Source organism: Denticeps clupeoides, unplaced genomic scaffold (genome assembly GCF_900700375.1).
Source record: "Denticeps clupeoides unplaced genomic scaffold, fDenClu1.1, whole genome shotgun sequence".
Classification (NCBI taxonomy): domain Eukaryota; kingdom Metazoa; phylum Chordata; class Actinopteri; order Clupeiformes; family Denticipitidae; genus Denticeps; species Denticeps clupeoides.
Genome location: NW_021630089.1, coordinates 101,919 through 115,862, shown reverse-complemented (window position 1 = coordinate 115,862; position 13,944 = coordinate 101,919). Strand labels below are relative to the sequence as shown.

General features: G+C 44.3%; 3 protein-coding genes across 4 annotated transcripts; 2 read left to right on the top strand and 1 right to left on the bottom strand.

Moving 5' to 3' along the window:
* The first annotated feature begins 8,015 nt into the window (after window positions 1–8,015).
* fundc2 (fun14 domain containing 2) lies at window positions 8,016–9,998 on the top strand. Its single transcript, XM_028968645.1, has 5 exons — window positions 8,016–8,143; window positions 9,165–9,312; window positions 9,382–9,457; window positions 9,535–9,663; window positions 9,748–9,998. The coding sequence occupies exons 1-5, from the start codon at window positions 8,122–8,124 to the stop codon at window positions 9,823–9,825; spliced, it is 453 nt and encodes a 150-aa protein (XP_028824478.1). The 5' UTR covers window positions 8,016–8,121; the 3' UTR covers window positions 9,826–9,998.
* Window positions 9,999–10,059: 61 nt separating this feature from the next.
* cmc4 (C-x(9)-C motif containing 4 homolog (S. cerevisiae)) lies at window positions 10,060–11,216 on the bottom strand. Its single transcript, XM_028968646.1, has 2 exons — window positions 10,674–11,216; window positions 10,060–10,371 (listed from the first exon to the last, which is right to left on the bottom strand). Exons 1-2 carry the CDS (start codon window positions 10,753–10,755, stop codon window positions 10,223–10,225), a joined length of 231 nt encoding a protein of 76 aa, XP_028824479.1. The 5' UTR covers window positions 10,756–11,216; the 3' UTR covers window positions 10,060–10,222.
* Window positions 10,686–13,214, top strand: LOC114782992 (lys-63-specific deubiquitinase BRCC36). Of its 2 annotated transcripts, none has more exons than XM_028968644.1 (8): window positions 10,686–11,109; window positions 11,178–11,297; window positions 12,171–12,258; window positions 12,330–12,418; window positions 12,523–12,548; window positions 12,641–12,772; window positions 12,849–12,892; window positions 12,972–13,214. In XM_028968644.1, exons 1-8 carry the CDS (start codon window positions 11,005–11,007, stop codon window positions 13,118–13,120), a joined length of 753 nt encoding a protein of 250 aa, XP_028824477.1. In that variant the 5' UTR covers window positions 10,686–11,004; the 3' UTR covers window positions 13,121–13,214. The 2 variants fall into 2 exon arrangements, with proteins under 2 accessions (XP_028824477.1, XP_028824474.1); XM_028968641.1 differs by having other exon boundaries at window positions 10,759–11,109; window positions 12,493–12,548.
* The last annotated feature ends 730 nt before the right edge of the window (window positions 13,215–13,944 follow it).

Here is a 13,944-nt window from a genome sequence, read left to right as displayed (position 1 = left end):
AGGTCACCACAGGCCCGTGAAAATATATATATTATATAGAGTACAAAATAAAAACTGTAAAATGCCAGATGTGAATGTATAAGGCCACCCTGATCTATGCTAGTGGATTCCATGGTGACACTTTCATCCTGGTGACAGAGAAAAGCCCCACCCACCATCACCTCAGGAGAACTTTCCCTTCCCTGCGCTGGTGGGACGTAATGATTCATAAATGTAAATGAGGGACATCTGAGGGGAGCATCAGACTTTTTGACGTCAGCCAGAAGGTCACCACAGGCCCCGTGAGCATCTGTCACCCAAAGCCACCAGTCAAAATCCAGCAGTCTCAGCTGGACGCTGGCCTTTACTGCACATGAATCATGCCTGTCATACAGGCATTTAATATCTTCATTGTTGATATGTGGTGTTAGTAGCCTAGTGGGTAACACACTCGCCTATGAACCAGAAGACCCAGGTTCAAACCCCACTTACTACCATCGTGTCCCTGAGCAAGACACTTAACCCTGAGTGTCTCCAGGGGGGGACTGTCCCTGTAACTACTGACTGTAAGTCGCTCTGGATAAAGGACGTCTGGTAAATACTGTAAATGTAAATATGTCCTAAATTACAGAAAAGCTACACGTTGTACACAAACTTGTTCATTTATTCAATTAGAGTCAAAACTCTACGTCATTATGCATGAATTCCTGTTTTATAATTCTGTTTGAACTGTTTTAACGCTACACTGTTACACATCAATTAATCTGAACTCTTCATCAGTTACACTTTTTATTCTGTGAAATTCAGATGCTCTGCACTGTTACACATGAATTAGTTTAAACAGAATTTGTATTATATGCCGTTAATCCCAAATTACAGTTTTAATTCTACACTCTAATACTTTCATATTAGTCTTCACCTCTACTCTATTCATTTCAGATAAATTAGTTTTAACGGCGATCTCTGTTCCTGCTCATGTATTGTGTTCTGATCTGACATGGTGTGGAGAGCAGGTTGATAGCAGAGCTGGGGCAGATGAGTGGTGTAGGGACGGTCCCATCGAGTGTGGGGAGAGACCCGGGGGAATTCGCAGGCCGCAGGTAATAAAGCCGGAGAGTCGGTGCTCAGCTCATTCGCACGAGGAACTCTCGACGTGAAGCAGCGCAGAGATCCAGCGCAGGCAGGAAGCCGCCTGCTTCGGGTTCTGAGAAGCTGCTCTGTCTGTGAGGAAGGAAGGATGTTGGGCAGGAGATGTTCAGAGCTTCGGTGTTACTTTCCTGTAGAATGACTGAAGAGAATCTGTGAGTGAACCTACATTCTGGACCTCTGCGGTGGTCCTCTGGCCTGAGCTCCATCTCTACACCATTGGCTGGAAACTGATGTGCGGTGCTGACCCAGTATTCAGGGTAGGGTCTGTGTGAAACCATTACAGCTACATCTGATTACTGGGTCAGTAATGGCATCACATTGCAACATCATCTTGGATCAATAAAATCACAGGTTATTTTCGGAGAGTTTCACTGAAGAGCATTTTTAAAGATATTATTAACATCAACAACGTTCATTTCTTATATTGCCCTTAATCACATACAGTACGTCTCAATGGGCTTTGACAGGCCCTACAGTCGACACCCCCACACAAGGAAGAAAGAAGGAACCTTGGGAAGGAGTGAGACAGAGAGGGACGGCCTTCCAGGGTCGAGCGATTTGTCCAAGAAGAGAAAAAGTCCTACAGTTGTAGTGGTGGAAAGGTCCAACGTGTAGAATCCCCCCAAACACCTGTCTGCTCACCCCGTGACGTCCCCCCCCCCCTCCTCGTCCCTGGGTCATTTCCCTTCGCACCGGACTGTCCTGTGCGGCAAGGCCTCTTCTAGCCCTGTTGTCAGCTGCTGGAATCGGTGGTAATGCCACTTCCTCGGCTCCACCCCGTGCTAAATGCTACAGCATGGCGTCTAACAAGGCACCAATGAGTCCATTTTGGACAGAATGACCCTCAGAATTCATATAATTTTCTGCAGCGTGTCCCACTTCGATATCAGTCGTAACAGGCGAGTCACCTCGGTCACATTAATCACGCGCATTGGAACCACACGGGCCACCAAAACGTCACAGTGGACAGTTATTGAAGAGGCTGTTTCCAACATGCAGACCGTGGGACCTGCTGTGATCACCTCACTATATGGAGTAATTACCACATCCACCGCCACGGTGACCACTCTGGCCCCCCCAATATGAGAATTAATAAGCAAGTGTAATATCAATATACATTTGGCGGCAAGGTCTCAGCCACCAAGAAGTCTTTCCACTTGCTCACGATCAGCATCTCCCCACCATTAGCAACAGATACCTTCCCTGGACAACTTTCTAAAGTCTCACATGCCTGAGTGACAACAGACCAAAACTGTTTAGGGACGACTGAAACCTGATGTTCCAGTATCCACCAGCACCACTGATTCTACATCTGGACGAATCCTGATCTGCCAAGGTGAAGGTCCCGTCCCCACACACTGCTCTCACTGCTCACCAAGCTTGATGGTTAAATACAGAGGACACTTTTCACTGTGACCCCGTGTGCTGTGCTACAGTGTTTCATACTGACAATCACTTCACTTGCCCTTTCATACACATGTTTAGCCTGATGGGGGCGCTCCACCCACATTCCCCTCATGTTAGCTGGAGGATAGCTGGAGGATGGGGGCCTCAGACAGCTGAAGAGCTTCGACCATTCTTGGACTTCACGGATATATAGGCGATTTTTGAAGGACTATGCCAAAGTTGTCAGGGCTTTAAACAATCTGGTGAAAGGAGACTTAGCTCCTAGTGATAGCTCAATCCCTGTCCCGAACGGGCCAGTGGTGGCCTAGCGGTTAAGGGTGGCCTTATACATTCACATCTGGCATTTTACGTTTTTTATCTTGTTCTTTATATAATATAATATATAGAGTATTTTCACTGTTGTTTAACCATCAGGGGCAGGGGCAGTGGTGGCCTAACGGTTAAGGAAGCGACCCCGTAATCAGAAGGTTGCCGGTTCGAATCCCGATCCGCCAAGGTGCCACTGAGGTGCCACTGAACAAAGCACCGTCCCCACACACTGCTCCCCGGGCGCCGGTCATGGCTGCCCACTGCTCACTCAGGGTGATGGTTAAATGCAGAGGACAAATTTCACTGTGTGCACCGTGTGCTGTGCTGCTGTGTATCACATGTGATAATCACTTCACTTTATTTTTTACTTTATCACCCTTGGTGAGCAGTGGGCACCATGACAGGCACCCGGGGAGCAGTGTGACGGGACGGGACCTTCATCAAGGGGACCTCAGTGGCACCTTGGCGGTTCGGGATTCGAACTTGTGATTTAAAAAAAAAAAGTGAAGTGATTGTTAATTGTGATACTCAGCAGCACAGCACACGGTGCACACAAGGAAAATTTGTCCTCTGCATTTAACCCATCACCCTTTTGTGAGCAGTGGGCAGCCATGACAGGCGCCAGGGGAGCAGTGTGTGGGGACGGTGCTTTGCTTAGTGGCACCTCAGTGGCATCTTGGCAGATCGGGATTCGAACCGGCAACCTTCTGATTACCGGGCCACTTCGTTAACCGCTAGGCCACCGCTGCCCCCTGATTGGGTTACAGTTACTGTAGGATGTCCCACATCCAGAGGGGTCTGGATGCTGCATGCATGATAAAATTGTTAAATTGTTAAAAAGAGTTAAATTATATATTTTAATGTTATGCAGACAGGTACTGAATGTTCTACCTTATGTTTATGTAAATATCTGGTAGGATAAACGGGTCATACTTTTATATGATATTAATTTGTGCTCGTCGGGTCATTTGTTACTCAGTAACTAGTAATTAGTTTTATTAACCAGGAGCAGGTAAACAGAGCAGAATGGTTGAATTTAACGCGGACCTTTATTTTGTGATTGTGACCCCGGTTGGCGCAGGCAGCAGAAGTACTTCCGGGGCAGGAGGAAACTCGCTATGGCGACCGTGGAGTCATGGCGTCCCGAAGGCGGATGGGGGCGGACGAGAAGGCGGTTGGCAACCACTGGACTGTGAATGGACAGGAGTGCGCTGAGGGAAGTGACGAATCAGGAAATGAAATAGGAGAGATGGAAGTAGGTGGCGGGAGTTATGAAAAATGTGATATGGTTAGGAATAATAAACGGAAAAAGAAGCGACAGAGTAAATCGGATGAAAGTAACTCTGACAGGGGATCAACTGTAGAAGAAACGAAAGAGGAATATAAAGTGTTTGCAAAACTTATGCATGATGGAGACTTGTTTGAAGGTATGAATCCAATACTGTTGACAAAAGCATTAAATAAAGAAATAGGTGAAGTACAGAGTGCTGAAATACTTAGAAACGGACTGTTGTTGATTATTTGTAGAGACTCGAAACAGCAAGAGAAAGCAATCAAAATGAGCAGGATAAATGGAAAGAGAGTGGAATGTACTAAGGCCAACAGCAGGAACTTTATAAAAGGAGTTGTTACAGGAATCCCGGTGAATATATCGGTAGAAGATGTGAAACGAAACATAACAAATACAAATGTAAAAGAAATTAAACGGCTAAAAACAAACAGGACTGGAAGTTTAAATGATAGTACCTCGATTATGATCAAATGTCAAGGATGTGATAAATTGAAAGAAGAGACCCTGATAGTGAAGAAGAATGATTTTGTATTGTTTATGGCGGAAATAATAAATTGTTCTGCACAGACGAAAAGCCGAAATGAAAGGATCAAAATAATTGTGAAATCAGCGGAGAAGTATCTAAACGTAAAAGAGTTGCCCTGGGAAACAGTCAGAGATACCCTTAATGAAGAAACCCAATCCTCTCAGACATGGGCTGGATCATCATAATGGTGTTATCTATACTACAGTGGAATGCCAGAAGCCTAATAGCAAATGGTCAAGAGTTTAAGAAATATATAGATGATTTAGCAGACAAACCAAATGTAATGTGTATACAGGAGACATGGATGAAACCGCAGTTAGACTTTAGTATAAAAGGTTACAATATAGTTAGAAGGGACAGAGAATTTGGCAAAGGAGGAGGACTAGCAACATTTATACAGAATGGTATGAAATATAGGATAGAACATATACATTTAAATTTAGAGTCAATCAGAAGTAAGATATGGACAGAAAGAGGATGTATAGATATAATAAATTACTATAACCCATGTGAAAAACTAAGTCAAAGCATTTTAGAAGAGGTTGTGGGAACACCACAAAATAGCGTAATATGGTGTGGGGATTTTAACTCGCATAACTCATTATGGGGGAGTAAGAATACTGATGCAAACGGCCTACTTATTGAAGAATTTATTGATGATAAAAATCTAGTATGTAATGGAGAAGGAACGCGATATAATAATATACATAATACAGAAGCGGTACTTGACCTAACATTTGTATCTAGTTCAATAGCAGGGATTAGCACTTGGAGTGTATTAAAAGATAATACTGTAGGGAGTGACCATTACCCGATAATGATTAAAGTTGGTACAGAAATATGTTTCAAAAAAGGAAACGGAATTCCCAGATGGAAACTAGAGAATGTAAATTGGGACGTTTTTAAAGAAATTTGTGAAAAAAGATTTGTGACCCTTCAAGAGGAGAACCAAAGGGATATAGATGCACTTAATGAAAAAATAGTTAATGTGATTATTCAGTCAGCTGAGGAAATAATACCTAAAAGCAGAGGGGTTAGACGTGCTAAGAGTGTACCCTGGTGGAATAACGAGTGCAAAGAAGTTATAAAAGCAAGAAATAAAGCATTTAGGAAACTCAAAAAACATCATACTCTGGAGGCTTTGAAAAAGGGCTCAAGCAAAAGTTAGGAAAACAATTAAAACACAAAAACGTACATATTGGAGACAATATTGCTGCAGTATAGGGAGAGAAGTACAATTATCAGATGTTTGGGGCATGATCAGGAGAATGGGGGGGTCAGGAAAAATTATGAGTTACCAGTGATGAGCAATAGAGATAAAACGGCTGTTAGCAATCAGAAAAAGCAGAACTTTTAGTTCAGACATTTTTGAGAGTCCATAGCTCTGATAATCTTTCAGTAGAGGCCAGACAGAGTAGGAATAGAACCTTAATGGAATACCCTAATACTTTACAAAAAGACGATGTGTCAGAAAACCCCTTAGATTTGCCGCTTAACATGTTTGAGTTAAAAAGAGCAATAATCAATGCTCGACTAATTATGCTCGACTAGTTACGTACTTCCTGGAAAGCAGATATCTTTTATCTCCATATCAGAGTGGGTTTCGTAAGGGTCGAAATACTATGGATTCTGTATTATGTCTTGAGTCAGATATAAGGAAAGCACAGACCAACAAAGAAGTAGTAATCGCAGTCTTCTTTGATGTGGAGAAGGCATATGATATGCTCTGGAAGGAAGGACTATTGATAAAATTAAAAACTATGGGAATTAATGATAGAACATATAATTGGGTTTTGGACTTTTTACTTAATAGGAAGATACAAGTGAGGGTAGGTGAAGAATATTCCAGGATATATACAGTAGAGAATGGTACTCCACAAGGTAGTGTGTGTAGTCCATTATTATTCAATATAATGATTATATTCACTCAGGTTGAACAAAACATAGGGAAATCTTTATATGCTGATGATGGGGCTTTGTGGATTAGAGGTCGGAATATTCCGTATGTCAATAATAAAATGCAAGCTGCAATTGATGAAGTGGAAAAGTGGACTAATAAATGGGCATTTAAATTATCTATTGCAAAAACACAGGTTATTTGTTTCACTAGGCGACACAAAATGTCACCCCTTTGCTTGTATCTGTACAGACAACAACTGGAGCAAGTAAAAGTTATTAGGTTCCTTGGGGTTTGGTTTGGTGGCCTAGCGGTTAAGGAAGCGGCCCCGTAAACAGAAGGTTGCCGGTTCGAATCCCGATCCGCCGAGGTGCCACTGAGCAAAGCACCGTCCCCACACACTGCTCCCCGGGCGCCTGTCATGGCTGCCCACTGCTCACTCAGGGTGATGGTTAAATGCAGAGGACAAATTTCACTGTGTGCACCGTGTGCTGTGCTGCTGTGTATCACATGTGACAAATCACTTCACTTTTTTTTACTTTTGATGAAAAATTGACATGGAAGGTGCATTTGTTACTGGCAATATTATTGGCCCTAAATTGGATAGAAGAAATGGAAATAAATAATAGTGTCATTGCATCGGACAGTTTCAGCACTAGAAAGTATAAAATCCGGCAGGTCATCAGCTAGGATGGATATTGTCTATAAAATATTCTGCAAAATGTACGATCTGAAAGTTAAGGGCATATCTACACAATTCATATGGGTTCCTGCACATACTGGAGTGGAGGGAAATGAGAAGGTGGATACTCTGGCTAAACAATCAATAAGAAAAAAGGAAATAGAACTATGTATTCCGTTAAGTAAAGCCGAAGCCAGAGTATACATCAGGAAATACACACAATCCGTTTGGCAGATGTATTGGGATGACCATGAAGCAGGCAGACACTTATACAAAATACAAAAATCAGTAGATGCCGGGAGAATAGGGAGTAGATATCGAAGGGAAGAAAACATTATAACACGCCTTAGAATTGGACACACTGGACTTAACAGCACATTATATAGAATTGGCCAGCACCCAACTGGGGAATGTAGACATTGTAATCAACAAGAAACAGTTGAACATGTTCTACTTCAATGTACCAAATACAACAATGAGAGATATCGTCTTTTCCAGTCAATGAAAAAGGCAAATCACCATGACATGTCTTTATCCGGTTTATTGGGGAATATGGCTAATAAGATATATGATGATATTATTAAGTTTATCCAAGAATGTGGATTAAGTAAAATAATATAGAATATTAATAATGCATTAATGGAATAATTGTATATGGGTATTATTAATATTATGTAAAATGGGTTGTTATATAATATATAGTATATAATATATAGTTTTGTAGTCCTTATGGCCTTTCCCTTCATTACCCAACATTAATGAATAAATGAATGCATACATCCCGGTCCACACTCCAGTCCAGTCGGTGGCGGTAATGCACCATTAAGCTGGTTGCCAACCGCCATAAAACACCAGAAGAAGAAGAAGAAGAAGAACTCGCTATGGCGGAGAAGACGGGTGGAGGTGGGTGTCGGGAGACGCTGCGAATCCTCCGGTTTTAACTGTGATAGTGCGACCGGGACGTAACTGCGGTTTAAACCGAACTGATCTTTTTCTGCCGCTAATCCGTCTGGTTGTAAGTAGAAATGTTCTGGTTGGTTGGATCGTGTTGTGCTGTGCTGGGCTGTGATTGGTCGGGCAGTAATGGGCGGGGATCAGAGTGACCAATGACGAGCTCACATCGTAAAGAATTTTTGAAGTCAGTGGTTGTTCTGGCTCCACTCTCCAACTGAGCTCAGAACTAGTTCTTTCTGACCAGCAGGTGTGTAGGAACCAAGATAGTAGGTAGAAGATGGTCAGCCATCAGTGTATGACTGGTGAATAATATTAGTTACCTGTCAGTGAACATTTAGTCCTGTTGATGTGTTGGGACCAGAAAGGATGTATTGCTCACCACATATCCAAAATGATGTGACGTTCCTGGTCTGCAGTGGAGAACCAGAAGTGGACAGGGCAATGGTGGACAAAGACAAAAAAAAAAAGTTAATTCTGGTTCTGATAGAACGGCGTTTGGTGAATATGAAAATGTGTCATTGTCATTGTGAAGCGCAGCACACTGTGTCACAGTGAAATGTGTCCTCTGTATTTAACCATCACCCTTGGTGAGCAGTGGGCACCATGACAGGCGCCCGAGGAGCAGTGTGTGGGGACGGGACCTTCATCAGTTGGATTGAATCTCCAAACCACCGAGGTGCCTCAGAGGTCCCCTTGATGAAGGTCCCGTCCCCACACGCTGCTCCCCGGGTGCCTGTCATGGTGCCCACTGCTCACCAAGGGTGACGGTTAAATACAGAGGACACGTTTCACCGTGTGCTGTGCTGCTGTGTATCACAATGAACAATCACTTCATTTTCGCTCGAACTCACCACCTTACGATTACGGGTCCTTACCCATAGCCACCAGCACTGCTGCCTCAGAGCAGAGATCTGTGACTCAGAGGTGACAATTATTTTGTCCCCCCACACCCACAAATCACTACTTCCAGGCAATGATGAGACCTTCGATGTCATGGAGCTGGCGGAATATGCCAAGAAGCAGAAGTGGTGGAAGCGACTGTTCGGGAAGAACTCTGGGCCAGTGGCTGAGAAGTACTCTGTTGCTACGCAGCTTCTGATTGGTGGAGTGAGCGGCTGGTGAGTGCCACTCTGGGACTTGAGGACTGTGTCTTGTCTTCCTTCACGTCATGACGTCATTTCCTGCAGGTGCGCTGGCTTCCTCTTTCAGAAGGTTGGGAAGCTGGCAGCATCAGCTGTGGGCGGCGGCTTCTTCCTGCTCCAGGTAATAAGTGGACACGCCCCTTCATACCTTTATGTAGAGCTGCTTTTCTACAGGAACTGAAATGTTTGGGCTTTCAGGTTGCCAATCACACGGGCTACATCAAAGTGGACTGGAAGAGGGTGGAGCAGGACATGAACAAGGCTAAGAAGCAGCTGAAGCTCAATGTGGACAAGCCGCCCCGAGAAGTTCGAACCAAAGTGGACGAGGTGTGGACCGAAGATCCGTCTGAACTTTAACCTCTAAATGCAGATCGGTGTCACTTCATTCAGGTTGTCCATCTCCTCTTGTAGGTCCAGTCCTTTGTGAAGAAGAACATCGTCCTGACCGGCGGCTTCGCAGGTGGCTTTCTGCTGGGTCTGGCATCATAGGCGCTGGCACCTTTACTATCTTCTCACAGCAGTCTTCCCCTGGTTCGGCTGGCATGAGAGTTTTATTGTAGGTTTCAGATGTTTTGCAGAGTTGCAGTTTGTTGCTTGTGCGCAGCTTTTGTCAGATATTTAGCAAATGTATAAATGTTAATAAATGTATAAATAACCCTGAATGAAATGTGGCTGTTTATGGCCGAGCGCCACCCTCAGAGGAGAAGAATAGGGGTCGTCATCTGCTCCAGACTTATCATTTTATTTATATAAGCTTCTATGATGAAACAGTATGACGTTTATGGTGTTAAATGCACGAGAAGACATTTGATTTGATTTTCATCATTATTATTACAGAATTACATGAATTTTATTCACTTTTACAAACGAAAGAAACACGTGTGCGTCACTGCTGGTTCTGCTGGTTCTGGCTCTGGTTCGGTTCCGCCGTATTGAACCCTGAGCAGGAAACCGAGTCGCTTCGCGCATGCGCAGCGCAACACCGGCGCATGGCCTCGATCACGTGACTGCAGCGCACCTCACTGTACAGGTTCTCTGTGGGAATAAATCATATAAAACATTTCACTCGTGGAAAAATGAACTGCACATGCTATTTCTATTTTTTTTTTTATCTCATTCAAAAACGGAAATAACTGGGTACTGTATGAAAGCGACATGATTGTAAGACACTGCAGCACAGCACACTGTGACGCGGGGACGGTACCTTCATCAAGGGGACCTCAGTGGAACCTTGGCGGGTCGGGATTCGAACCCGCAACCTTCTGATTACGGGGCCGCCTCCTTACCCACCAGGCCACCACTGTCCGTTGTTAATAAGCTGGGTAAAGAGCCGTTACCTTGTAGACATTTCTGTATGTCGCACGCCTGCTTCTGACACGGTTCTTTACGCGACATTTCTGTCTGGTTCGTTCCGCGCATGCGCAGCGCTGCCGACGGCTCGGTCCGTCGGTCCAATCGTTCCGGCGGAGAACCGCGGAGCGTCTGGCGTCTGTAATGAAACCGCTATAAGGTAGGCGAAGGGTCGCCACGCAGGGGAACGGAAGGTGCGAGGTCATTGCGAGAGGAGATGGCCTGGAGAAAGTGTCGGAACTCCGAGGCGCCGCGGCTGGTTGCACTGCGGAATGTTTTGATTGCGGCACCGCCGTCTGGAAGCGGCGCGGCTGCGTCATGGCGGTCAGCGCGGTCCACCTGGAGTCCGACGCCTTCCTGGTGTGCATGAATCACGCGTTGAGCACGGAGAAGGAGGAGGTGATGGGTCTCTGCATCGGGGAGGTGAGCGGTCCGCAGAATGACTCTTCTGCTTCGCTCAGTTCGCTGTTTACGTGGTTTTCTGCTCTCAGGTCAACACCAGTCGCATCGTCCACATTCACTCCGTCATTATTCTCCGACGCTCGGACAAGAGGAAGGACCGGGTGGAGATCTCGCCGGAGCAGCTGTCTGCAGCCTCGACCGAGGCAGAAATATCCTAAAACCCTCTGCAGAGGAAGTAGTAGAGCACTGTAGTATATTACTGTAGTATAGTACTGTAATAGATTACTGTACAGTATTGTAGTAGATTACCGTAGTAGAGCACTGTAGTATATTACTGTAATAGAATACTGTAGAGTATTGTAGTAGATTACTGTAGTAGAGCACTGTAGTATATTACTGTAATAGAATACTGTAATAATTACTGTACAGTATTGTAGTAGATTACTGTAGTAGAGCACTGTAGTATATTACTGTAATAGAATACTGTACAGTATTGTAGTAGATTACTGTAGTAGAGCAGTGTAGATTACTGTAGTAGATTAGGGTAGTATATTACTGTATTAGAGTACTGTAATTGATTACTGTACAGTATTGTAGTAGATTACCGTAGTAGATTAGGGTAGTATATTACTGTATTAGAGTACTGTAATTGATTATTGTACAGTATTGTAGATTACCGTAGTAGAGCACTGTAGTATATTACTGTAATAGAATACTGTAGAGTATTGTAGTAGATTACTGTAGTATATTACTGTAATAGAATACTGTACAGTATTGTAGTAGATTACTGTAGTAGAGCAGTGTAGATTACTGTAGTAGATTAGGGTAGTATATTACTGTAGTAGAGTACTGTAATAATTACTGTACAGTATTGTAGTAGATTACTGTAGTAGAGCACTGTAGTATATTACTGTAATAGAATACTGTACAGTATTATAGTAGATTACTGTAGTAGAGCAGTGTAGATTACTGTAGTAGATTACTGTATTAGAGTACTGTAATTGATTACTGTACAGCATTGTAGTAGATTACCGTAGATTTCTGTTCCATCTTATGTCACTTTGCACTTAACTGAAAGCCACAGGTTGGCTGAGATGACGGGCCGGCCTGTCAGGGTTGTGGGATGGTACCATTCGCACCCACACATCACTGTCTGGCCATCTCACGTCGGTAAGTAGCCTCAGTTGTCCTGCAGACCGCTGGAGACCTTCCGACCATCTCTACCTGCGTGTGTTGTGCAGATGTGAGGACGCAGGCCATGTACCAGATGATGGACCAGGGCTTTGTTGGCTTGATATTCTCCTGCTTCATCGAGGACAAGAACACAAAAGTAAGGGTCGTGTTTTGACTGGTGGAACGTGGTTTGTGTTGTTTGGTTTATTTTCTGATTTGTGGCTGCTGCAGACCGGCCGGGTTCTTTACACCTGTTTCCAGTCAGTGCAGGCCCAGAAAGGCTCGGAGTGAGTCCCTCCCTCCACACATGCACATTCACACCCTTGGATACGAGTGTTTGAGAGGTTGTTTCACTCTACCTGTCCCTGATGTGTCGGAGGTATGAGAGGATCGAGATTCCCATCCACGTGGTGCCACATGAAGCCATTGGGAAAGTGTGCCTTGAGTCCGCAGTGGAACTTCCCCGGATCCTGTGCCAGGAGGAGCAGGACACATACAGGAGGATCCACAGGTGGTCCAGTCTTCACCTCAGTTTGGCTGGAGTGGTGCTCAGTGTGGAAACTCATCTTGTTCTGTTCTTTTCATAGCTTAACCCACCTAGACCCAGTCACCAAGATACATAACGGCTCTGGTACGTCAGGTCACACACACACACACACACACGCACATACATTGATGCTGACAACTGAAGCTGAAGCTCATGTCCCCAGTGTTCACCAAGAACCTGTGCAGCCAGATGTCTGCGGTCAGCGGGCCGCTGCTGCAGTGGCTGGAGGATCGTTTGGAGCAGAACCAGCAGAGCATCCAGGATCTCACACAGGAGAAGGACCGGCTCCTGCTGGAGCTGGCATCCTTGTGACCAAGCCCATCACCGTCCAGAAGCAGTGGTGGTCAGGAATGTCTGTCAACTCTGTCCAGTTATCATTTAGTTTCATTAAATCTGTAAACTATTATGCGGTTGGCGTCTCTTTCACTTTCTGCTCTCGTTGTCCAACTTGCTTTGTGAGATTTGGCGATGGTGCTGATAATGAGCACCAACAGGATTACATTTTACTCACTCGCACAGACGCTTGTATCATGTGACATCATGTGACAATGTTGAAAATGTATGGGGTGCATCATGATGAATTGATAATCACACTCGGAATCATGTAACCAGTGAAGGGTCACACCTCTACTATTGACACTGACTGTGCCCTGACTTCACAAACAAGATAAATGTACTTGATTTTATTTTACTGTACTTTACGTGTCAGACGCTTTTATCCAAAGCGACTTACAAGAGGACGACACCAGCAATTCTCATTCGGTTTCTATAGATTTTGAGTTACAAAACTAAGAGCCCCGATAAATTATACTGTCACACTGACAGGAAGGGCTTGGTCCAAAATGAGGAAGTAGGGTGTGTCAGCTGTCAATCACACATACAGGCCCCGCCCCCTTTAACATTTTGTTTTAGAAAACATGTTCTGGGTGTCAGAGATATTTAAAGACCATCAAAATGGGTTAGTTCGTTCCTCTTCTCCAGCGTACAGATAACCAGCATGAAAACACCCGTCTTGTATATCTAAAGAGAACGAAGAGGTTTGGTATGATCCTTGCATCTGCTATTGAGGACATTTGGGAGTTTTTCGGATAACATTACGTTTATGACTTTGCAATTCATCTGATCAACTCTTCATA

Excerpts from the sequence above, each read along its gene's own strand:
- fundc2 (XM_028968645.1), top strand. The coding sequence starts at position 8,122 with ATGGCGGAGAAGACGGGTGGAG. Across the intron at positions 9,458-9,534 it reads GCGGCTTCTTCCTGCTCCAG|GTTGCCAATCACACGGGCTA; the intron begins GTAATAAGTGGA and ends TTGGGCTTTCAG. Across the intron at positions 9,664-9,747 it reads TTCGAACCAAAGTGGACGAG|GTCCAGTCCTTTGTGAAGAA; the intron begins GTGTGGACCGAA and ends CTCCTCTTGTAG.
- cmc4 (XM_028968646.1), bottom strand. The coding sequence starts at position 10,755 with ATGCGCGGAACGAACCAGACAGAAATGTCGCGTAAAGAACCGTGTCAG. Across the intron at positions 10,372-10,673 it reads CATACAGAAATGTCTACAAG|AGAACCTGTACAGTGAGGTG; the intron begins GTAACGGCTCTT and ends TTATTCCCACAG.
- LOC114782992 (XM_028968641.1), top strand. The coding sequence starts at position 11,005 with ATGGCGGTCAGCGCGGTCCACCTGGAGTCCGACGCCTTCCTGGTGTGC. Across the intron at positions 11,298-12,170 it reads CAGCCTCGACCGAGGCAGAA|AGGTTGGCTGAGATGACGGG; the intron begins ATATCCTAAAAC and ends ACTGAAAGCCAC. Across the intron at positions 12,259-12,329 it reads TGTCTGGCCATCTCACGTCG|ATGTGAGGACGCAGGCCATG; the intron begins GTAAGTAGCCTC and ends TGTGTTGTGCAG.